The sequence below is a fragment of the Chiloscyllium plagiosum genome, unplaced genomic scaffold (genome assembly GCF_037043375.1).
Source record: "Chiloscyllium plagiosum isolate Xiang-an unplaced genomic scaffold, Cpla_swu_hap1 HiC_scaffold_6, whole genome shotgun sequence".
Taxonomy (NCBI): Eukaryota; Metazoa; Chordata; class Chondrichthyes; order Orectolobiformes; family Hemiscylliidae; genus Chiloscyllium; species Chiloscyllium plagiosum.
The window spans coordinates 87,475,681-87,499,557 of record NW_028270144.1 but is presented as its reverse complement, the minus strand read 5'-3'; the positions used below and the strand labels follow the sequence as shown (position 1 = coordinate 87,499,557).

The 23,877-nt window shown below is 42.9% G+C and overlaps 1 protein-coding gene across 6 annotated transcripts in view; it reads right to left on the bottom strand.

Annotated features, from left to right (window-relative positions):
* sgcg (sarcoglycan, gamma) overlaps positions 1 to 23,877 on the bottom strand; it is a 679,656-nt gene that overhangs the window by 142,177 nt on the left and 513,602 nt on the right. For all 6 annotated transcript variants that reach the window (XM_043691949.2, XM_087988173.1, XM_087988171.1 and 3 more), the window contains one exon: positions 20,092 to 20,211. In XM_043691949.2, the coding sequence (XP_043547884.1) occupies positions 20,092 to 20,211 (120 nt within the window). The remainder of the gene's footprint in view (positions 1 to 20,091; positions 20,212 to 23,877) is intronic.

Here is a 23,877-nt window from a genome sequence, read left to right as displayed (position 1 = left end):
GCTCAGCTCAAAGCAGAGGTCAGAAATGAACAATAGGATTTTCAGAGTGGCTGAGTTATCACAAATATGATTGCAGTTAGACTTGGCTGCAGTGCATAGTATGGAATGTAAAAGTGATGTTTGGATTGAAGTTCAATCAGATACAAATGTCCTCTTGGTTCGGCATTGTCATCATAACACACGCACATATACATACACGCACACATACACATACACACACACAAGAATTGGCTGGTTACAGTGATGTCAGCATCATAATTATCGTGTTTTACTGTTTTGAAGGAACTCTCTCTCTCCCTCTGCAGGAAACCACTTTAGAGGCACTTGAGAAAATACCTTGTGTTGAACATGTTGTACGTATGAAACATAGTGTCAGGGGTTGAGCTGAGACTGTGGGTGATAAAATGCATAGCTGCTGATGGACAGACACAGAATGGTTTACAACTATGCAAGATACCCCTAAAAGAAAGTGCAGGAAGAACAACAAATCAAGCCACAATTGAAACACTGGTTTAGAGAAAATCATTGCACCTTTTTCTCTATTGACTCCAGTTGAAATGAAAACTGATGTTAAGCAAAATTAACGCTTTACCAAGTCCAATAGCAGAATTATGAAATAACAACTGATTTGTTTAGCGAGCCAGGGCAGTTATGAGTAACTGCACTTTTATCAATTTTGGGTAGAGACTGAAGAACAGTAAAAGCAGATTGCAGACAATGTGAAATTAATGAGAAAGCCTTGAATACATGCCATGAGCCCCAAGTGAAAGATACCTATGAGACGCCCATGTTCAATGCTGTGTATTTAAACAAGCCTCTTGTCATTCACCAGTGAGATTCAGAAAATCAGACCTTTTCTCTCAACACTGATTTGCCATTGTCCATGTCGTTCAGGGCTGAGAAAGTCCATCCCTCAGTGTTTCAAATGCAAGAAGCAAAACCATTTGCAAGTAAGCATTTAGTTGGGTTGCAGAGACTAACAAACCTATAAAGAATATAGAAACAATTACCAGAGTGCTTTGGATGAAGAGTCAAATAATTCAATCTACATCTTAGAGCAAGTTGGAAATGTCAAATCTAAAGGAGAAAAATGGTTTATAAGTATTGCTTTGAAGACAGCAAAATGAGAGCATCAAATCAATATGAAGTATCAAATAGACACTGAAACTGTTTGGGCTTTGTATACCAGCAGAAAGTTCCACCAAATAGCATCCTTAAGGAAAATTCTCAAAGATAATGTTGAGGCTCTGTGTTAGAACAACTCTCACCTTGAGAGGACAAATTAGTCTAAGAGGTCAATGTGATACCAAATCTGAAGATCTGGTATTACAGGTGGTAGACAAGAAGCTAAAACCACTCAAAAGACAAAAGTTCAAACTGACAACTCTAAACCCCCCTAAAGAGATTTGAAGTGTTCTGCAGGCCACATGGACTGACAGACAGATGAACAAACAGCGCAAGGCAGAGAATGCCCAACTGCAGGAGCACAATCTAAGCTTGATGCCAATGTAAGAAAAGAACAAAAAGATTGCTTAGCAGAACACAGCTAATGTAACTAAAGGATAGAGGTCTCCAAGACAACAATGTAAATTATCAGTCAGCTGAGAAGATTTTGAAACTGCACCACGGAGCAACTCATTCCTACCAGTAGATATTGAAAAATAATCTGACAACTTGTATATTTATCATCACAAGACCCAAACATTTTAAAGATACTGTGCTTGTAAATAAATGGACGAAACTGGGATGGCCTCAACACCAACAACTGTTAATGGCCAAAAGCATTTAGTTTTATCATGTGCAACTTTGGTAACAGTTACAAGTAGTACATACAATTTTTTTTCTCTTTGTTATGGGAAGAGGGCAGGAAAATGGACATGAGGAATGTAAAATTAGCCATGATTCGATTGAGTACCAGAGCAGGCTCGAGGGGCTGAACAACTTGCTCCAATTGCTATTTCTTCAGGTCTTATAGTTCTAAAAAAAGGGGGCGTTTGAATTGAAATGCTATCACATCCAAATGTTCGTCTTAGTCTGCCAAAGTCATGTGACCTCTACCGTGAGGCACACACACTGCAGGGTGTCATCTTAGAGGCACTTTAATAAAGACCTTGTGTTGAACACACTTCTGTATTATGCAGAACAAAGTAATGCTGAATTATAAGAGCTTTTTTTTTGAAAGCTACAGCAGCAAATTATTTTTTGTAATCGAAGATTTTGGGCCATAACCTTCAGCTGAGGGTAGGTCATCACAGGACAGCACCATTTTGAGACTCAGAAAATATCACGTCATAATAAAGGCCCCATGTTTAACAAAATTACCTTAAGATGCCCCTGAAAGTATAACCTGGTTTGTTTCACTATTCCATTTAACCTGAATGTATTATCCAGAGCATCAAAAGTGAATAACACTGCAGTGCAATTACAGCATATTTTTAGTTTCATCTTAGCATCAGCAGAAACAGATCTTCTGCTGAAGTTGTCTATTGTTCTATTTTGTTTTCCTTAGCATGGAGACATCAGCACGGGGCACAGAACACTTGAACTTACTTCATCCCAGTTGTCCCAATATAAATTCTCTTGCCACTCACTTGAAACCAAGGTTCCTAATTACTTGCTGCTGAACTCTATCAGTTGCACAGAATCATCCTTCACCCTAATAATCCAGGCGAGATTGAAACCATGACTCAGATGTCAAAGTTCAGTATTCTACATTAGAGTGAACCAGTCTGCAACGTGTGGTAACAGGAGGTCAAGTTACCAGTCCTGCTAGGTTTTAGTAGTATTTTAACAACATTCAGTTAACTGTCATCTTAATTTCATGAAACACTGATTTTAATATATTTAAGGCTGCTATGCACTGATTTTTAATCAGTTAAGGATCCAAACATTATGGAGAAAATACAGGAAAGTGTAGTTGGGGAATATTAAGTAGTATCTGATCTGGATCACATCTCTTGCTTGTCTTTCCACTTTTGGATAGCATTGAGGTATTGAGTTGGTTGTTTCCATTCTTCCCTGCTCTTCCTAACATTGAGGGTGGTTGCTGCTCTGGAATAATCATGTTAGTACACAAAGGGGTGTTCTTCCATCATCATTCAGCGACAGTAATATTCAGATAAGGTGGTTATCTGAAAGATTCAAAACAAGTAATGATCTCATTAAAAGGTGGAGCAGACTCAGTGGGCTGAATGGCTTACTTCTGCTCTTATGTCTTATGGTTTTACCTGTCACGAGTTTAAAAAGAAACCTATCTCATTAAAATGGCTAAATGTGTGTGTTACATGCACAACTACGAATGCAAAACTACTATTTAACTGTGCCCATAGTCATTCTCATTATTATTTGGTTAAAATTGGATTCATATTTTCAATTAGAATATTTAAAACCTATTCAGTGTAAGATATTATGGACAGAACACATTGCATATCTTCCCCTAAGAATGGCCTTTGAGCCCAGGATCCACAGATTTGGGTAGGAAAGGTAGAAAGGGTGGTTCAGTAGTTAGCACTGCTGCCTCACAGCGCCAGGGACCCGGGTTCAATTCCCGCCTCGGGCAACTGACTGTGTGGAGTTTGCACATCCTCCCCGTGTCTGCGTGGGTTTCCTCCGGGTGCTCTGGTTTCCTCCCACAGTCCAAAGATGCACAGGCTAGGTGAATTGGCCATGCTAAATTGTCCATAGTGTTAGGTGTAGGGGAATGGGTCTGAGTGGGTTGCTCTTCAGAGGGTCGGTGTGGACTTGTTGGGCCGAAGGGCCTGTTTCCACACTGTAGGGAATCTAATCTAATCTGAAAAGGAAAGAGATATACACTCTGTCATCTTACTGATTCCCTTCCCCCTCAGCGTCCCTGATTCAATTAGGTGAAGGGGTAGATGTAGGGGAATGGGTCTGGGTGGGCTGCTCTTCGAAGGGTTGGTGTGGACTTGTTGGGCCAAAGGTCCTGTTTCCACACTGTAAGTAATTTAATCTAAACAAAAGCTCTCTTAAAGGGCTTTCATCAATGCTGCTTCTCGGTGCGGGGGGGGGGTGGGGGAGGGGAAGGAGGCTGATGTAGTTCTAAAGGGACCACCATTTCTAGTGGCACTGCCGAGACTGAAGAGTTTGCAGCCATCTTATTGGCTCACAGCTTCTTGAAGTTGGAACTGCACTTTTAAAGGCACAAGGACCATTATAGGAGGCTCCCTGTTAGGAAATTAATCCCCTCAAAATGACCCAATGCTGATGTTTTGGCTGGTGAATAGAGTCACCACCATCACCATTGAATTCAACCCAACTTGTGTGAAGCTTTTGTCTGTTGTATAATAAAGACAAGGAGTTACATTTTCAATTTAGAGAGGAGTTTTTAGGCTAACATTTGGCATTTGCTAAAATCCTTCCTGGACTCAAGTGTCTGTGACACACACTGACTGCAGCAATACAAAAACAAGCCAATAGGACTGATAATGTGAAAGAAAGAATATCTGGCAAAAGCTATACATTTAGGCAGCTGAATTTCCCCAGACCTTGGCAAGGAAAATGTTGAAAAGTTTGGCGTAGTTTGTTTGCAGGCAAGATAATGAGAGTTCAAGGTCTATATGTTCCTGTGAAGGTGAAGGACAAGGTTGACAGAAATAGGGAACCCTGGATGACAAGAGATATTGGGGCTTTGACCAGATAAAAGGAGGTATGGCTCAGGCACAGGCAGCTGGGATCAAGGGAATGCCTGGAGGTATACAGGGGATACATGAGTTTACTGAAGAAGGAAATCAGGAGGGCAAAAAGGGGACACAAGACAGCCTTAGCTGAGAAGATCAGGGTGAATCCAGAAAGGTCCTTTAAGTATAGTAAAGGTGCAACAATAACAAGAGAGAGAATAGGGCCCCTCAAGAACCAACATGGATATGTATGTGCAGAACTGCAGGAGATGAGTAAGATACTCAATGAATAATTCTCCTCTGTGTTTTCCTTGGAGAAAGACATGAAGACTTGGGAACTAGGGGAAGTTAGTGGTGATACCTTAGTAGAGGAGGTGTTGGATGTATATATGAAAGTGGATAAATCTCCTAGTCCTGATCAGATACATCCAAGAACACTGCAAGAGGCTAGAGAAGAATTTTGGTGGGGGGGAAGTTGGCCGATATTTTTGCATCATTGTTATCCATGGGTGAGGTCCCAGAAGCCTGGAGGATAGCGAATGTTGTGCCCTTATTCAAGAAGGGCTACAAAGAAAAATCTGGGTACTATGGACCAGTTCGCCTAACCTCTGTGTGAGGTAAGTTACTTGAGAAAATTCCGAGAGATAAGACATACATGCATTCGGAAAGACAGAGTTTGATTAGGAGTAGTCAGCATGGCTCTGCGTGGGAGATCACACCTTGGAAATTTGTTAGAGTTGTTTGATGAAGTGACCATGAAGGTTGATGAGGGCAGGATGGTAGATGTAATCCACATGGATTTCAGTAAGGCCTTTGGTAAGGTTCCATCTGGTAGGCTGTTCTGGAAGGTTAGATCTTATGGAATCCAGGGAGAGTTGGAAAATTGGAAATACGATTAGCTTGATGGTTGAAAGCAGAGGGCAATAGTGAAAGGATGCTTGCCAGACTGGAGGCTTGTGACGAGTAAAGCGCCTCAGGGATTGGTGCTGGGCGCATTACTGTTTGTTATGTACATCAATGATTTGAATGAGAATGTACAAGGTATGATTAATAAGTTTGCAAATGACACTAAAATAGGAGCTATTGTGGACAGTGCGGAAGGCAATCAGAAATTGCAGCCGGACCTTGATCAGCTGGGGAAGTGTGCCGAGGAATGACAAATGGAGTTTAATATAGATAAGTGCAACTCTGGACTCCCTCCTAACAGAAGGATGTTATGAAACTTGAAAGAGCTCAGAAAAGATTTATAAGGATGTTGCCAGGGTTGGAGGATTTGAGCTATAGGGAGAGGCTGAATAGGCTGGGGCTGTTTTCCTTGGACCGTCAGAGGCTGAAGGGTGACCTTATAGAGGTTCATAAAATAGTGAGGGGCATGGATAGGGTAAGTAGACAAGGCCTTTTCCCTGGGGTGGGGGAGTCCAGAACTAGAGGCATAGGTGAGAAGGGAAATATTTAAAAGAGACCTAAGGGTCAACGTTTTCATGCAAAGGGTGGTGCGTGTATGGAATGAACTGCCTGAGGAAGTGGTTGAGGCTGGTACAATTATAACAATTAAAAGGCATCTGGATGGGTACATGAATAGGAAAAGTTTAGAGGGATATGGGCCAAGTGTTGGCCAATGGGACTAGATTAGGTTAGGACATCTGGTCGGCATGGATGCGTTGGACCGAAGTTTCCATTCTGTACATCTCTGAGACTTTATGACACTAAGTGTGAGGTGTTGCATTTTGGAAAGTCAAATCAAGGTAGGAGTTTTATAGTGAATGATAGGGCTTTAAGGAGTGTAGTGGAACAGATAGACCTTGGAGTTCAGGTGCATAGATCTTCGAAAGTGGAGTCACAGGTAGACAGGGCAGTAAAGAAAGCTTTTGGCGCAGTGGCCTTCATCCGTCGGGTCATGGAGTATAGAAGCTGTAGTTGTACGGGACATTGGTGAGGCCACACTTGGAGCATTGTGTTCAGTTTTGGTCACCTTGTTACAGGAAGGATGCTATGAAACTGGAAAGAGTGCAGAAGTAATTTACAAAGATGTTGCCAGGACTGAAGGGTCTGAGTTATAGGGAGAGGTTGGACAAGTTAGGACTTTTTTCTTTAGAGCATAGGAGACTGATGGTGAATCTTATTGAAGTGTATAAGATCATGAGAGGTATGAATAGGGTGAATGCACTCAGTCTTTTTTCCAGAGTTGGGCAATCGAGGACTCGAGCACATCAGTTTAAGGTTAGAGGAGAAAGAATAAAAGGAAACCTGAGGTGCAACATTTTTACACAGAGGGTAGTACCCACACGGGGGTAGAAGTGGTTGAGGTGGGTACATTAACAACATTTAAAAGGCATTTGGACAAATACATGGATAGGAAAGGTTTAGAAGGATAAGGGCCAAGTGCAGTAAAATGGGGTTAGAGTGGATGGACAATTTGGTCGGAATGGACCAGTTTGGGCCAACAGGCCTGTCTTCATGCTACATGACTCTAATGTGGAAAGAATGGAAAAATGAGATTATTGACATTCAGAAAAGAAGTCTGATTTTTCACTTAAAATCTGGTCAGAGAGGTGTGAATTTCACATTCTAGCTTCAAGTACTTGATTTCATGCACTTGCATCTCATGGTTAGTCAGTTTAATCTTGTCCATTTTGCGGTGTGCAATTCTCCCAGGTGCCAATGAGAAACTAAATTGCGGTTACTTGGCAGATGCCACATGCTGGTATCTTCTCTGGGCTCTCAATGAGCTTCATTCCTTGCCACCTCATGGCATACACCTTGGGCAATGTCTGCCTCCACCTTCCAACCATGGAGTTGGCATCAGTAAAACATCAACTTCATCAAATCATTGTGGCTGAGCTTGGCCTACACCCATTAATGAAGCAAGCTCACAGCACTAAAAGACTGCCTGTTCAATGCTTGCGATTAGTCTGTTTCCTTGCATGCAAACTGCATTGCATGAGCATTGGAATGTAAATTGCCAATGAGCTCAAAAGTGTATTAGATGCCATACAGCTACCACATGGAGAAACTTCAACAGAAGATCCCCTCATGATAAGAAGAGAATTTAGCAGATCCAGAGAGTGCAATCCTTCATATGTAAAACATCGTAAAACCAGATGACTTATGAGAAGAAAACACAAGGCTGGAATGAACTTTCGCTCCCAGAAAAGTGTAATCGTAGTCGTTGTCATTCACAACCACTGGCTTATGAATGGGATAGAATTTAGAATAGAAATTTATTGTCTCGTGTGCTTTTACATGAACAATACAGTGAGAAGTTTTATACGTCACCCCACCACGGTGCCTACATCAATGATACAAGTCATATATAACAAAAAAAAGTAAAAGCAAAAAGTAATATTAAGACAAAGTTCTTCACAGTTCAGTTAAGGATTTCTGGGCTCATGGAAAGCTGATTAAAGAATAATGGAATACTCTGAAGAAGCAGCCAGGATGAGATCACCATTCCTGGATGAAACCACCTGCCAGGTCATAGGAATACTTGGAAGAAGACGTCCGCATGGACATGAGACCTCCACGCCAGGTCAAGACCGCCACACCAAGACTGCCAAGTTGGGCCCATAACACCACTTCTCCTACTTCAGGTGTTCGGGCCTACCTGCAAACCTGGAGCCTGGGCCTAACCTGTGAGTCTGGGCTGCGGGGGTCAGCCTGGGACCTGCTCCTTGCTCGCTGGGAAATCCCAGGCTGTGTGGCGCCATGTTCGGCTCGTCCTGATGTTGTTGCTGCCACTGCTGGAGGCTTCCTCCTTCACTCACCGCTCTCCAGGTTCATTGCCTTACTTGGACTCAGGCTGTGCTGCTGAATATGAGCATGTTTGTACACCTCGGAAATTCCTAGAAAATGTAGTTGTACACATAAAGTGGCCGTAAGTGTGAAACATGAGTGGATGCAAGTACCGTTCCAGAGTGTTCCCGTTAATTTTTTCATCACTAATCTCCTCAAAGTACTATGTCTTGGTTGCAGTTGCTGTTCTGAATATAAAGAACAAAGGATGTCTGAAACATGTAACTATCCAGGTGCATTCTCAGAAATCAATTCTCCTTGGGATGTAATGAAATTGCTGTTTAACTCTGAAATAGTATCCGGTTAATCCAGTACTTCGCTGTCCTCAGTGTGCTATTTTTCAATCCACACTGATACATTATCCCCAGTACTGTGAACAGTAAATCAGACAGATCTTCAGAATTGAGTCATACTGGCTTCAAAACATTAACTCTGTTTCTCGCTCCACAGATGTTGCCATACATGTTGAGTTTCTTCAGCATTCTCTTTGCTTGTTTCAGATTTCCAGCATCCACAGTCAAAATTCTATTTGTCTTCTTAATTACTTGCTGCATCTGCACATTAGCATTTTATGCTTCAGGCACAAGAACACCCACATCCGTCTGTGTTGCACTTTTTGGAAGTCTCTCTCTATTTAAAGATGGTTTGCCTTTGATTCTTTCAACCACAGTGCATGATCTCACACTTTCCTCTATCAAGCTTCCGCCCAATCATTCAAACAACCTAAATCCCCTTCATGATTCTTTGTATCCTTATTGCAACAAGCCTCCTGTAAGTCACTAATATAGATGGCAAATAATTGAAGGCCTACGATGTGATTTTCCATTAGTTACATCTTTCCAACTGGAAAAAAGATCCATTAATCCCAATTCTCTGTCCTCAGTGTGCTGACTATTTTTCAATCCATACTGATACATTATCCCCAGTACTGTGAACTCAAACCTTTTGCAATTACCTTTTATGTGACATCTTATCATTTGCATTTTTTTATTCATTCACAGAATGTGGGCATGACTGGCTTGGCCAGCATTTATTGCCCATCCCTAATTGTCAAGAGGGCAGAGTCAACCACATTGCTGTAGGTCTGGTAAGGATAGAGGTTTCCTTCCCTAAAGGGCCTTAGTGAAAGAAATGGGTTTTTCTAACAATCAATGATGGATCAATGATCATCATTGGACTCTTCATTCCAGATAATCAATGAATTCAAATTCTACCATCTGCCTTGTTGGGATTTGAACCTGGACCCCACAAACCTTAGCTGTGTTGCTGGAATAATGTTCAAGTGATAATACCACTAGGCCATCACCTCACAAATTCTAGCAGTCCAAATACTCTACATCACCCAGTCCCCCTTTATCAACTCTACTTGTTATATCCTAAAAGAACTCTGGCAAATTTGTCAAACATGATTTCCCTTTCACAAAACAATGTTCATTAGTTTGATTGTGCTTATACTTTGCGAGATGTCCTGCTAGTTCTTCCTTAGGAATGGACTATCTTTTTCCTAACTCGTGACATTAGACAAACCGGCTTTCTGTTTCTGTTCCTTCCTTGAAAAGGGGAGTCACATTATCCAAATTCTAAACCACTGTAACCTTCCCAGAATCTAGCAGGTCCTAGAATATTTTGACCAATGTCCCCATCATCGTTCCATCCAGTTCATTTAAAAGCCTTGGATGAAACCATCAGGTCCTGGCAACTTGCCTCTCCTCAGTTCCATTAGTTTGTCAAATGCTTTGTCCCTCATGACAGAGACTGTTATAAGATCTTTCCTCCTGTTAGCACCTTGTTTATAAGTTTGGGTTTAAGTTATGTCCCATCACCTCATTCCTTGTAATTAATTCCTCAGTCGCATATTCCAAGGGTTGCAAACTGACATTCGATCCTGTCTTTGTATATACCCATAGAAGCTCTCGCTGTTATTTTTTATGTTTCTTTCCAATTAACTTCCATAATCAATTTTCTCCCTTTTGATTAGCTTTTTAGTCATCTGCTGCTGGTTCCTAAAATATTTTCAATTCTCTGGCCTACTATTAGCTTCTGCTGCTTTGCATGCTTTAGCTTTGATTGAGTACTCTCCTTCACTGACTTTGTTAACCAAGGGTGGTTCATCCTTCTCATCAAGTCCTTCTCCTTAACTAGAATAAATATTTGCTGAATGTTCTGAAATTTCTGCTTAAAAACCTGCCACTGTTCACCCACTGACTTTCTTATTTGTTTATTTTCCAGCCCACTTTAGACAATTCTTTCTTCATATCCCTGTAATTACCCTCAGTTCAGTTGTGGACACTCGTTTGAGACCTGAATTTTCTCCCTCAAATCGAATTTGAAATTCTGCTAAAGTTATGATCGCTACTCCCCAGAGGATTTTTACCTGCAAGATCTCTACTGCCTCCCTCATTATGTACATGGAGAGAGAAGGAGCATGAAATTTAAATGGGATTCAGTTGTGACATAGTTGGTGAAGGTGGTGTTTGAGGATGCGAGATGGGGAAGTGAGGAGGCGAGTGGAGAGTGAGGATGTGTAAGGGGGCAGTGAAGACATGGGTTGGGAGGAAAGACTTGGGACAGAGGTGTTTGGATGTGGGCAGGGGAAGGGAAAACCTGGGAGGGGGGATTGAGGACTTGACAGGGTGTTGCATGGACGTGGGAGGGTGAGTGAACACATAGGAAACGAAGGCCCAGGAACTGGTGTGTGGTGGGAGGGGAGAAAAGGCCCAGCAGACTGGGGAGGAGAGCACGAAAGCCTGGGATGGGGTGGGTGTGGAGAGAAAAGTCCCAGCATGGGAGGGAGTGTAGAGAAAAGGCCCACGAGAGATAGTGGGACAGGGGGAAGAGATCAAAAGCTTGCGAGGTGAAAGGAGTTGACTGAGAAGGATGTTTTCCTCCCTGCCAGGCCTTTTCGATATCTCCCTTCTGGGGCCTAGCTTCCTCGCTGTTTCGCCCAACAGTACCAGGCGCCCTTTCTTTCTCCTCTCCACATACGCCACCATATCCCTGGCTCAATCATTGGTTCGCCCAACCCCTATTCACAACTGCTACCATTACCCAGGCATTACTGCATATGGCACACTCGTATCAGCAAGCACAGTCTTTTAATTTAAGCCTGAATTGCTCCTGATGCCTCAGCAGAACCTCTTTCCAGTCGTACACACACTGTTGGTATCTATGTGAAACCTTCCCCACCCAACTCCAAATTCCTCTCCAGCCCAGAAGAGTTCTCCTGAACTTTAGCATCAGCTAGGCAACACAGCCGTTGGGTCTCTCAGTCTTTGTTGCAGAGAACTATATCTATTTCTGAAATTCTGCTTTCCCCTATTGTTATGACTTTCATTCTTTTCATCTGTGACTTGGATGGCCACAGTGTAATGGTCAGTTCACTTGGCCTCCCTACAGTCTGTGCCATTGTCCACACCAGAAGCAAGAACCCCATACATATTGGACAAGGACATTTGCTTAGGCTCTACAAAAGGTGAATTCTAGATTGCCATATCTGCTTCATTTGCAGTCACACTCTCCCGTCTGCAGCTCCAAACAAAATTTGATGTAATTGATCTAAGGGGTGTCTCTTGAGACAGTATCTCGGTAGCTCTCTTGCTCCCTGATGAGTCGCAGTGTCTGCTGCTCTGAGCTCATGTTCCTCAAGCAGTCAACACTCGCTGCAGATGTGGTCACTGCGGGTCATCGGATTGTCCACCAGCTCCCCCATGTTACAGCTGCAATGCATTACCTGCCCAGACATCAAAATTCTATTTCATAAATTAGTTTCGCCATTAAATATTTCTGCCCTAAGAACATTTACTAATTTAAACCAATTGGCCAATCAAAAGAGACAGTAGAAATGTTTACTGATTACCTTACCTGTTTTCCTATGGTCTCTCTCCTTGGCTCTCAAAGTGAATACAGGGCTGATGGGGCTGTCTGCCATCAGTTTTTATCTACTACACTGCAGCCCTTCTCAAGCAGGTCCATTCAACTCTTTATGAAGTGATAACGTTACACTGTGTAGGAGGACGTAGAGACAAGATGATGGCACTTACCTTTGCAGAGCACAGGAGGTCACGACCTTCATATGGCACTGCTGTGCATTGCTTCCAACCCAGGTAACTATCTCTGTCCACACTGGCAGTGTCTGTTGTTGTGGTAGCTACTATAGCTATTGGTGGATCTGGGGAAAGAAGTTGACATTCCTGTCAACCACCCCATCGATTAAAACCTTCAGGTCCCAGTTGGCAAACCGCAGGGTTCCATTTTCCGATTCTCATCCATCCCTTTTTGAATGCAGTCAAAGGATACACTTTGAATGGTTAACTCCAGCTTACAGTGTTTGAACTTGTGCGCAGCTGGAGTTTCAAAATGGAACCCAAGGCACAGAAGGTCCCAGTGGTGGCGAGTAGAAACCTTGAAGACCAAAAGATGTAGAAACAGAAGCTGGCTATTCAGCCCATCGAGTCTGCTCCACAATTCAATGTCCATAGAGGTACCCCTTCCAGAAAACAGCTGAAATTGACACTTGGACAAAATTATTGAAAGATTCAGCCCTCGCTATGTCTTTTCTTCATAAAGTTTTTTTGTAGCGTGTACTTTGAATTTGGAACTTTAGTGAGTCAACTTCGGCAGAATGCATCAACCATTTCCCTTGGTGTTCAGTTGTGAATAACTCGGTGAAATTATGCTGAACTGAAAATGTGTTGCTGGAAAAGTGCAGCAGGTCAGGCAGCATCCAAGGAGCAGGAGAATCGACGCTTCGGGCATAAGCCCTTCTTCAGGAATGAGGAAAGTGTGCCCAGCAGGTAAGATAAAAGGTAGGGAGGAGGGACTTGGGGGAGGGGCGTTGGAAATGCGATAGGTGGAAGGAGGTCAAGGTGAGGGTGATAGGCCGGAGTGGGGGTGGGCGCGGAGAGGTCAGGAAGAAGATTGCAGGTTAGGAAGGTGGTGCTGAGTTCGAGGGATTTGACTGAGACAAGGTGGGGGAAGGGGAAATGAGGAAGCTGGAGAAATCTGAGTTCATCCCTTGTGGTTGGAGGATTCCTAGGCGGAAGATGAGGCGCTTTTCCTCCAACCGTCGTGTTGCTATAGTCTGGCGATGGAGGGGTCCAAGGACCTGCATGTCCTTGGTGGAGTGGGAGGGGGAGTTGAAGTGTTGAGCCACGGGGTGGTTGGGTTGGTTGGTCCGGGTGTCCCAGAGATGTTCTCTGAACCGTTCCGCAAGTAGGCGATCTGTCTCCCCGGTATAGAGGAGGCGACATCGGGTGCAGCAGATGCAATAGATGATGTGTGTGGAGGTGCAGGTGAATTTGTGGCGGATATGGAAGTATCCCTTGCGGCCTTGGAGGGAAGTAAGGGGGGAGGTGTGGGCGCAAGTTTTGCATTTCTTGCGGTTGCAGGGGAAGGTGCCGGGAGTGGAGGTTGGGTTGGTGGGGGGTGTGGAGTCACGGAGGGAGTGGTCTTTTCGGAATGCTGATAGGGGAGGGGAGGGAAATATATCCCTGGTGGTGGGGTCCGTTTGGAGGTGGTGGAAATGACGGCGGATGGTCCGCTGTACATGGAGGTTGGTGGTGTGGTAGGTGAGGACCAGTGGGGTTCTGTCCTGGTGGCGGTTGGAGGGGCGGGACTCAAGGGCGGAGGAGCGGGAAGTGGAAGAGATGCGGTGGAGGGCATCGTCGACCACGTCTGGGGGGAAATTGCGGTCCTTGAAGAGGGAGGCCATCTGGGTTGTACGGATTTGGAACTGGTCCTCCTGGGAGCAGATGTGGTGGAGACGAAAGAAATGGGAATATGGGATGGCGTTTTTACAGGGGGCAGGGTGGGAGGAGGTGTAGTCTAGGTATCTGTGTGAGTCGGTCGGTTTATTTCCCCCCAGACGTGGTCGACGATGCCCTCCACCGCATCTCTTCCACTTCCCGCTCCTCCGCTCTTGAGCCCTGCCCCTCCAACCGCCACCAGGACAGAACCCCACTGGTCCTCACCAACCACACCACCAACCTCCATGTACAGCGGATCATCCACCGTCATTTCCGCCACCTCCAAACGGATCCCACCACCAGGGATATATTTCCCTCCCCTCCCCTATCAGCGTTCCGAAAAGACCACTCCCTCCGTGACTCCCTCGTCAAGTCCACACCCCCCACCAACCCAACCTCCACTCCCGGCACCTTCCCCTGCAACCGCAAGAAATGCAAAACTTGCGCCCACACCTCCCCCCTTACTTCCCTCCAAGGCCCCAAGGGACACTTCCATATCCGCCACAAATTCACCTGCACCTCCACACATATCATCTATTGCATCCACTGCACCTGATGTGGCCTCCTCTATATTGGGGAGACAGGCCGCCTACTTGCGGAACGTTTCAGAGAACACCTCTGGGACACCCGGACCAACCAACCCAACCACCCCGTGGCTCAACACTTCAACTCCCCTTCCCACTCCACCAAGGACATGCAGGTCCTTGGACTCCTCCATCGCCAGACCATAGCAACACGACGGTTGGAGGAAGAGCGCCTCATCTTCCGCCTAGGAACCCTCCAACCACAAGGGATGAATGCAGATTTCTCCAGTTTCCTCATTTCCCCTTCCCCCACCTTGTCTCAGTCAAATCCCTCGAACTCAGCACCACCTTCCTAACCTGCAATCTTCTTCCTGACCTCTCCGCCTCCACCCCACTCTGGCCTATCACCCTCACCTTGACCTCCTTCCACCTATCGCATTTCCAACGCCCCTCCCCCAAGTCCCCCCTCCCTACCTTTTATATTAGTCTTCTGGGCACACTTTCCTCATTCCTGAAGAAGGGCTTATGCCCGAAACGTCGATTCTCCTGTTCCTTGGATGCTGCCTGACCTGCTGCACTTTTCCAGCAACACATTTTCAGCTCTGATCTCCAGCATCTGCAGTCCTCACTTTCTCCTCGAAATTATGCTGAAGGTGAGTTGCAAAAGAACATCCTATCTTACTCATCATTTCAGAGAATTGTCTTACACCTGAGGGGCAGGCAGTTCTTATTTGAAACTTACAATTTCCAAATTTTACAGATAGGTTTATTTTCTTGATGTCCATCATTTTAATGCATGTTTCAACAAAATAAGTGATTACAAAGAGTACAGAGAACAGTACAGCACAAGAGCAAGTCCTTCGACCCACCACAATCTGACACATGTTGTCTTCTGAACTTAAAAAACCCTTTTGCCTCTACATGTTCTGTATCTTTCTATTCTCTGCCTATCTGTCAAGATGTCTCTTAAATGTTGTCATTGTATCTACCTCCACTACCTCCTCTGGCAGCTCATTCCAGGCACTTACCACCCTCTGTGTCAAAAACTTGCCTCTCACATCTCCTTTAAAGTTTACCCCCTTTTACCTTAAACGTATGACATCTCTACCCTGAGACAAAGACTTTAACTATCCATTATCGCTATGCATCTCATAATCCAATAAACTTCTATCAGGTCTCCTCGCATCCTTCGATGTTCAAACCTAGTTTGTCCACTCTCTGCTCATAGCTAATACCCTTCAAACTAGGCAACATTCTAGTAAACCTTTTCTGTACCCTCTCCAAAGCCTTCACATCATTCTGGTAGCATGGCAACCAGAACTAAATGCAATATTCCAAATATGTCCTAACTAAAGTTCGATATGGATGCAGCATGATTTGCCAAATTTTATACTCGACGCCATGACCTATAAAAGCAAGCATTCCATGTGCCTTCTTGACCGCCTTATCCATTTATGTTACCACTTTCAGGGAACTATGGACCTACCTCTATATGTTGATGCGACTGAGGGTGCCACTATTTATTGCATATTTCCTGCCTACATTAGATTTTCCAAAATGCATTGCTTCATATTTATCTGGATTAAACATTACCTGCCATTTCTCTGCCTAAGTCTCCAGCCTATCTGTATCCCTGCTGTATCCTCTGGCAATCCTCCTCACTTTCCACAGCTCTACCAATCTTTGTTTCAACTGAAAACTTACTAATCAAACCACTTACATTCTTCTCAAAATCATTTATGTATACGTGACTAACAACAGGGAGACCACTGCTCGCAGATCTCCACTCAGAAAAAAAACCTTTCCACCTCTACTCTCTGTCTTCTATGACCAAGCCAGTCCTGTCTTCCAGGACCAGCTCACTGTTAATCCTATGTGATTTTTAAAATTCATTCACAAGATGAGGACTTTGCTGGCTAGGCCAACATTTATTACCCATTCCTAATTTCTCTGGGGGCAATTAAAAGTCAACGAAAATGCTGTGGGTCTGGAGTCACATGTTGGCCAGACCAGATAATGATGGTAATTTTCTTCCCTAAAGGACATTAGTGAACTAGATAGGTTTTTCTGACAATCGACAATAGATTTGTGGTCATCATTAGACTCCTAATTCCAGATTATTTAATTGAAATCAAATTCCACCATCTGCTGTGGTGGGATTCAAATTCAGGTCTCCAAATATTATCTGGGTCTCTGGATGAATACTCAATCAAGTTTGTGAGATAGGATCTTCCCTATACAAAGCCATGCTGCCTTCCGCTAATAAATCCATATTTTTCCAAATGTGAGTAAATCCTACCTCTAAGAATTTTCTCCAATAACTTCACACAAGGTTCATTGCCTTGTAATTTCCTGGATTATCCCTATTGCCTGTCTTAAATAAAAAATAACAACATTGGCTAGTCTCCACTCCTCTGAGACATCTCCTGTGACCAAAGAGGATACAAAAATTTCATACAGGATCCCAGCAATTTCCTCAGCTGCCACTTCAGCATGCTGGGATAGATCCCAACAGGTTCTGGGAACTCGTCTATCTTAATGCTTTTCAAAACACCCAAAACCACATCCTTTTCTAATATTAGCATGTCCCAAAATATCCGCACACCCCTCCCAAGATTCACCACCCACCATGTCCTTCTCCTCAGTGAATACTGATACAAAGTATTCATTGAGGACCTCACTCATTTCTTACAGCTCCACACACAAATTTCTTGTGTGGACCTACCCTTGCCCTAGCTACCCTCTTGCTCCTTATATATTATAAAACACCTTGAGATTTTTCTTCATTTTGTTTGCCAAAATCATTTAATGTCAACAGTGTAGTGCTGGAAAAGCACAGCAGCTCAGGCAGCATGGGAGAAGCAGGAAAATCGATGTTTCGGGCAAAAGCCCTTCATCAGGAATGAAGATGAAGGGCTTTTGCCTGAAACGTTGGTTTTCCTGCTTCTCTCATGCTGCCTGAGCTGCTGTGCTTTTCCAGGACCACACACTTGACTCTGATCTCCAGCATCTGCAGTCCTCACTTTCACCTAAAATCATTTCATGATCCTTTCATCCCTCCTAATGCCTTGTTTGAGTTCATTCCTGCTATCTTTGTATTCTTTGAGGCATGTGTCTGTCTTCAGGTTACTAAACCTTACCTATTTTCTTTTTGACTAAGCTCTCAATTTCTATTTGTTGAAGGTCCTCTGAATCTTGCCATTCTTATCCTTCATTTGAACTCTAATCAACAGGACTTTAAAAGTTTCCCACATGCTAGATGTGGAATTGCCATCAAACAGCCATTCACAATTGATATTCCCCAGTTCCTGCTAATATTGAGATAATTAGCTTTCCTCCAGTTTAATACTTACCACAGATGACTACTCTCATCCTTATCCATAAGTAACTTAAAACTTACAGAACTTTTTCTGAAATGCTCCCCCATTGAAACTTTGATCACCTGGCCAGGCTAATTCAACAATATCAGGTCTTATATAGCCTTTTCTCTAGTTGGATTATTTACATATTGCTTCAAAAAACTGTCCTATTCTCACCCATCTAGGCTCCTGACCCTAAGCCAGTGTCAGTCAATATAGGTGAAGTTAAAATCATCCACCACAACAACCCTGTTCACACTTTTCCATAATCTGTTCACATATCTGTTCCTCTATCATCCATTGTTTCTTGGGAGGTCTGTAATACAATCCCATCAAAGTGATTGCACCTTTCCTATTACTGAACTCTACCCATATAGTCTAGCTGGATTAGCCTGTGAATGTTCTGCAATTTTTAAAAAGTTTTTGTTGACCTAATTCAGCTGTTCATACCATTAAACATTAAATTCATTCGGCTTAATTCATCAAATATCCAATTAAACAAAAACTAAATATGCAGTGCTTTCTTTTGCTCTAATTCATTGTTATAATTCTGCTTTGCCTCTAAGCTTTAAGAGTGCCTGTGGGTTCCAGAAACATTAGAGCTCACTGGTTTGCCAGATTTGCTTACATGCTGCTTATCAGGATGCTGAAATAAAAAAAGTAATAAAGCAGAAATGAACCCATTAGAACAACAGAAATACATATATTACAAGAACAACCTTAAATTTCATCAAGCAGTGCATTTTAGAAATGAAAATAAGCCCTTACATCATTAGCAAACTTCCCTCCTGTTCACAATGACTATCATCCATCTGCATCGAGACAATCTGCTACCCCGAGAGTCTGCGGGTGCCAACCTGTTCTAATGTAAAGCTGGGGTTGGTGGGGTATATCAAGTCCCTCAGAAAGGTAAAGTGCAGTAGCCTAATAGCGATTGCTTGTTTAGGATGTGACATACATTCAAGAACCATTCTTTATACATAAACCTATAGGCATTAAAAATTGGCAGACTACTCGGTCTGGTTAAGATAGGCACACACCAGTAAGGTGTATTGGAGGTTGATGAACCTTAACCAATTAGAACGCTTGTTTGGTTGGTCTAGGTGCATGATTATAGGAATCTTGTGGCACAGTGGTACTGTCCCTACCTTTGGTCCAGGAGGCCTTAGTTCAAGTCCCACCTGCTCCAGAGATATGTCATTTTTGCCTGAGCAGGTTCACTAAGAATATCTGAACCCTAGCTGATATTGTATTTTCTTTTGCATGATTCAAATGCACTGATCCCAATTAACTTGCTCTTCCTTCTGCTCTTGATGCAATGTAGCTTGTGTATCTAACCTGGAATTTATTTCCCTATATCATCAGTATTATACCATTTACTGGTCAAATCTATACTTGCGTATTTTGCTGGAGTTTGTTTGAGTTCAAATCAATGTACAGCATGACTGGAACATCACTGGCAAGTCATTGAAGTCGACGCACGTGTAACTTTGTGAAGCAGATTTTAAAGCCCTCTCTTTTCTCACTGAAATAAATTTTGGATAAAGTTCTTGTATAAACCAAGTCTCTGCTTCACTTTCAGTGAAACTACAGTACTAAGAGTGGACATGGGCATTTTGGGCCTCCATCTTTGCCTCATCCACTCACCCTGAATTTGAGTTTCACAATCTCACAATTCTTAATGTAAGAGCGATTTCTCTCACACTCCAATATAAAATTCCTTCAGTTACACTTGCTTCTATGAATTTAAACCTGAACATATTGGGAACCAACTTTAAATTGTGGCAATGAATGGTACAATTTTAGCATCACTGCATGAAGGCAGAGGCCTTCCTTTTATGAAGATCAGAAACAGAGCGTAATGCCAGAAGCAGGTTAAAAAAACCTCAGGTTTAAAAATATAACAGTGGGTTTGTGTACTATCCATGAGGTTTACTGTCCTTGCTTCAAGGCGTGAAGAGTTATAATTCGATGATTTAGGTTCTGTGCTTACTGCTTTGTCTTTTTGAAATGAGTCGTTTCTAACACTCCATACCTGTGACCCGAAGTCTGTCAGCACCAACCACCACCTCACTCTCGTCTGCAGAAAACAGCATTCTGCCTGTGTTTGAGTTGACTTCAAAATGTTTTCCATGAGCTTCCACTGTACTGGGACCTTGAGCCAAAAGATAAACAATATCAAAATATCAGGAGCTTGTGAGATGAAGTATTCCTAAAGGGAGAAATAAAAATCAATATCAAATCACCTATGAGAATGCTTCAAGAATGTTATTGATGTACTTTGAAAAAAAAATGGCAAAGCTTTCAGAGTAGATATTTTGAAAGGTTTCTGTTCACTTTTTGTCTCTTGGATGTTCCAAACAAATGGTCAAAAAGTGACAATTTTCAATGGTGACCTTAATAGTATTCTTGAGAAAAGAGTCATAAATGGCAATGGAAAATATTCTGTAACAGGATTTTACAGTCAGCTAATGAACAGTTCTTACTGGAGTGTACATTAAAATAAAAAGACAAGCTGGACAGAACATTAGGAATGGAGATTCCATAATCAGCAAATATAGATAAAGGAGAAACACAAAACATCATCAAAGCATTTCTCTAAGTTAATATTATTCTGTACATTTGCCAATACTTTTTCTACCTCCATCTTATTGCAAACATGGAACTTTACTTTTCCAATTCTTTGTAAACCATTCAAGTTTGGTATAAAAATTATTTTTATCTGGGTTGCCACATTGCTTTTTTTCAGTTTTGTGGCATCTGCCTACCAGTGTGAAGTATTAGGGTTCCAATGCGGTATGCTACAGATGGTAGATTTTATACTGGAGCTTCTGCATCTTGTATTTGTGAGTTTATGATCTCTGCCATTCCTGAAAAATTAATAGCAGAGCCCCTCAGGCTGTTATAGTCACAATAAAATTAGTAGGACACCCTGAGGGGAAGACTGCCAGCTTATTGGTTTGCCAAGAGAAATAAAAAGGGAGAGACAACAAAGTCCAGTACATTTTCCTCTCTCCCCATTAATGATTTATTTCTGTGACATTAGGATGGCCTGAGTCGAAGCAGAATTCATAGCTGTTTTAAACCAGCATTGCTGAGGACCAAAAGAAAAGAAAGTTGAACTTGCTAAAATTTCGCTGCAGTGCATCAGTGTGAACTGTCATGATTGGCTGAATTTGATTTTTAATACTCCACCCAACTTTCAGTGATGCTGTGGTACTTGTATTTCAGAATTCAGGCTGATGTTCTTGGGAAATGAGTTCATATTGCACCATGGCAGATAGTGAAATTTGAATTCAATAAAATTGGGAAGTGAAAGCTAGCCAAGTCATGGCCAAGTAACCACTTGTTGATTGTTGAATAAACTCACCTGACTCACTACACAGAAGCAAAGAAAATAGGAGTAAGTTGTTTGATTCTTTGAACCTTCTCCATCATTCAGCATCTGATCATCTAAGTCAAAATGTTCAATATTTTGACCTCAACTGCTGTCAGTGGCAGAGAATTCTGAAGGTTCACCATTGGCTGGATGAAGAAATTGTCTCCTCATCTCAGTCCTCAATGGCCCACCCTGTATCCTTAGTGATCCCTAGTTCTGAACTTTGCTGTCACCAGGAACACCCTTCCTACGTTTATCCTATCTAGTCCTGTTAAAACTTTAGAGGTTTCCAGGAGATCATTCCTCTGAATTCAAGTGAATATTGTCCCAACCAATCCAATCTCTCTTCATAAATCAGTGCTGCCAATCCAGGATCAGTCCAGTAAACCTTTATTGTGCTCCATTCAAAGCCAGAATATCCTTCCTCAGATAAGGAGACCAAAACTAAACACGAGTTTCAGCTCGAGTCTCCCTAAGGCCATATACAAATTAGATTAGATTAGATTAGATTAGATTACAGTGTGGAAACAGGCCCTTCGGTCCAACAAGTCCACACCCACCCGCCGAAGCGAAACCCACCCATACCCCTACATTTACCCCTTACCTAACACTACGGGCAATTTAGTATGGCCAATTCACCTGACCCTGCACATCTTTGGATGGTGGGACGAAACCGGAGCACCCGGAGGAAACCCACGCATACACGGGGAGAACGTGCAAACTCCACACTGTCAGTCGCCTGAGGCGGGAATTGAACCCGGGTCTCTGGCACTGTGAGGCAGCAGTGCTAACCACTGTGCCACCGTGCCACCCAAATGCCACAGGATATTGCCACTCCTGTACTCAAATCATCCCGCTATGAAGGCCAAGATATCATTTGCCTTCTTTACTGCCTGCTGCCCCTGCATGCTTATTTTCACAGACTGGTGCAGAATGACACCCACGTCTTATTGCACCTCCTCACTTCTCCAATCTATTACCATTTAAATCATAATCTGTGTTCCTGTTTTTGCTACCATTGTGGAAATCTTCACAATCATCCACATTAGGCTTCATCTAGCATGAATTTTCCCATTCCATTAACGTGTCGAAATTACATTGAACCATCTCTGCATTCTCCTCACAGTTCACCCTTCCACCAGCTTTGAGCAATAACACTCTCTAGGGAAGGAATTCTGCCAAACCTTACCAGGTCTGGCCCATATGTGATTAGACCTACAGCAATGTGGCTGACTCGTGAGGCTCTCTTCTGGGCAAATAGGAACAAACAATATATGATGACTCAGCTGAGACATCCACATCCCATGAACAAATAAAAGATCTGAGCCAAACAAATCGTGTAGAGCAGAACAATCAGGTAGATTCCTTGGTAAGCTGTAAGGGCCCATCTAAGAAAAAGTGGTGCCTATTTCTCAGCTTACAAGACAAGATTTCTCAAAGAGAAGGTTTGACTTTGGATTGGGAGAAGGCAGGTTTGATTAAAACAAAGCAGGATCTGACCAAAGTAGACTAGAAACAGTTACTTAGGGGTAGATGTTCAGCAGAACAAGGGGAGGCATTCAAAATGGTATTGGCGAGCAAATAGGCCCAAAATGTTCCTATTAGGGTGAAAAACAGGAGCAGAAAGCCCTGAGAACTCTGGAAGTCAAATGATATTTAGAACTAGATAAAGAGGAAATGAGAGGCATATAACAGGAACAAAGGCAGTAAATCTATTGGAGCTTGGAGAAGTGTAGAAAGTGCAGGAGGGATCTTAAGAAAACAATTAGGAGAGAAAAGAAGGGTCATGAAAATCCTTGGTGGGAAACCTTAGGGTGAACTCTAAGATATTTTCCAAGTATCTCAATGAGAAGAGAGTAACAAGGGAAAGAGAAGAGAGGAAGGAGGAAATCTGTGCGTGGAGTGAGAGGATACTGATGTAGTGTTACAGTGCTTCATATTAGTCTTTAATTTGGCGAAAGAGGATGTAGGGACAGAATTCAAGAAGATGTAAGGACAGAATTTGAGCAGTTTGACATCGAGAATGAGGATGTATTGGGGGATTTGACAACTTAAAAGCAGACAACCACCTAGGTCCAGAGAAGTTGTATCCCAGGCTGCCGTAGGGGATAAGGAAGGAAATTACAGGAGCTTGGACCCAAATTTTTACTTCCTCTCTGATGGCAGGGAAGGTACCAGAAGCCTGGAGACCAGCTATTGTGGTTCCACTTCTCAACAAGGGTGGTAGAGATCAACTTGGAAACTACAGATCGGGGAGTCTGACATCACTGGTAGGGAAATGCATTGAGAAAATGCTGAAGAAGGAAATTAATATTTATTTCGCGAGAAAGGGTTTGTTCAGGGATAGTCAGCATGGCCTTTGATAGGGGGAGGTCATGTCTTACAAATCTGGTTGAATATTTTTACAAGATGACCAAGTGTGTAGATAAGGGGAGTACAGTT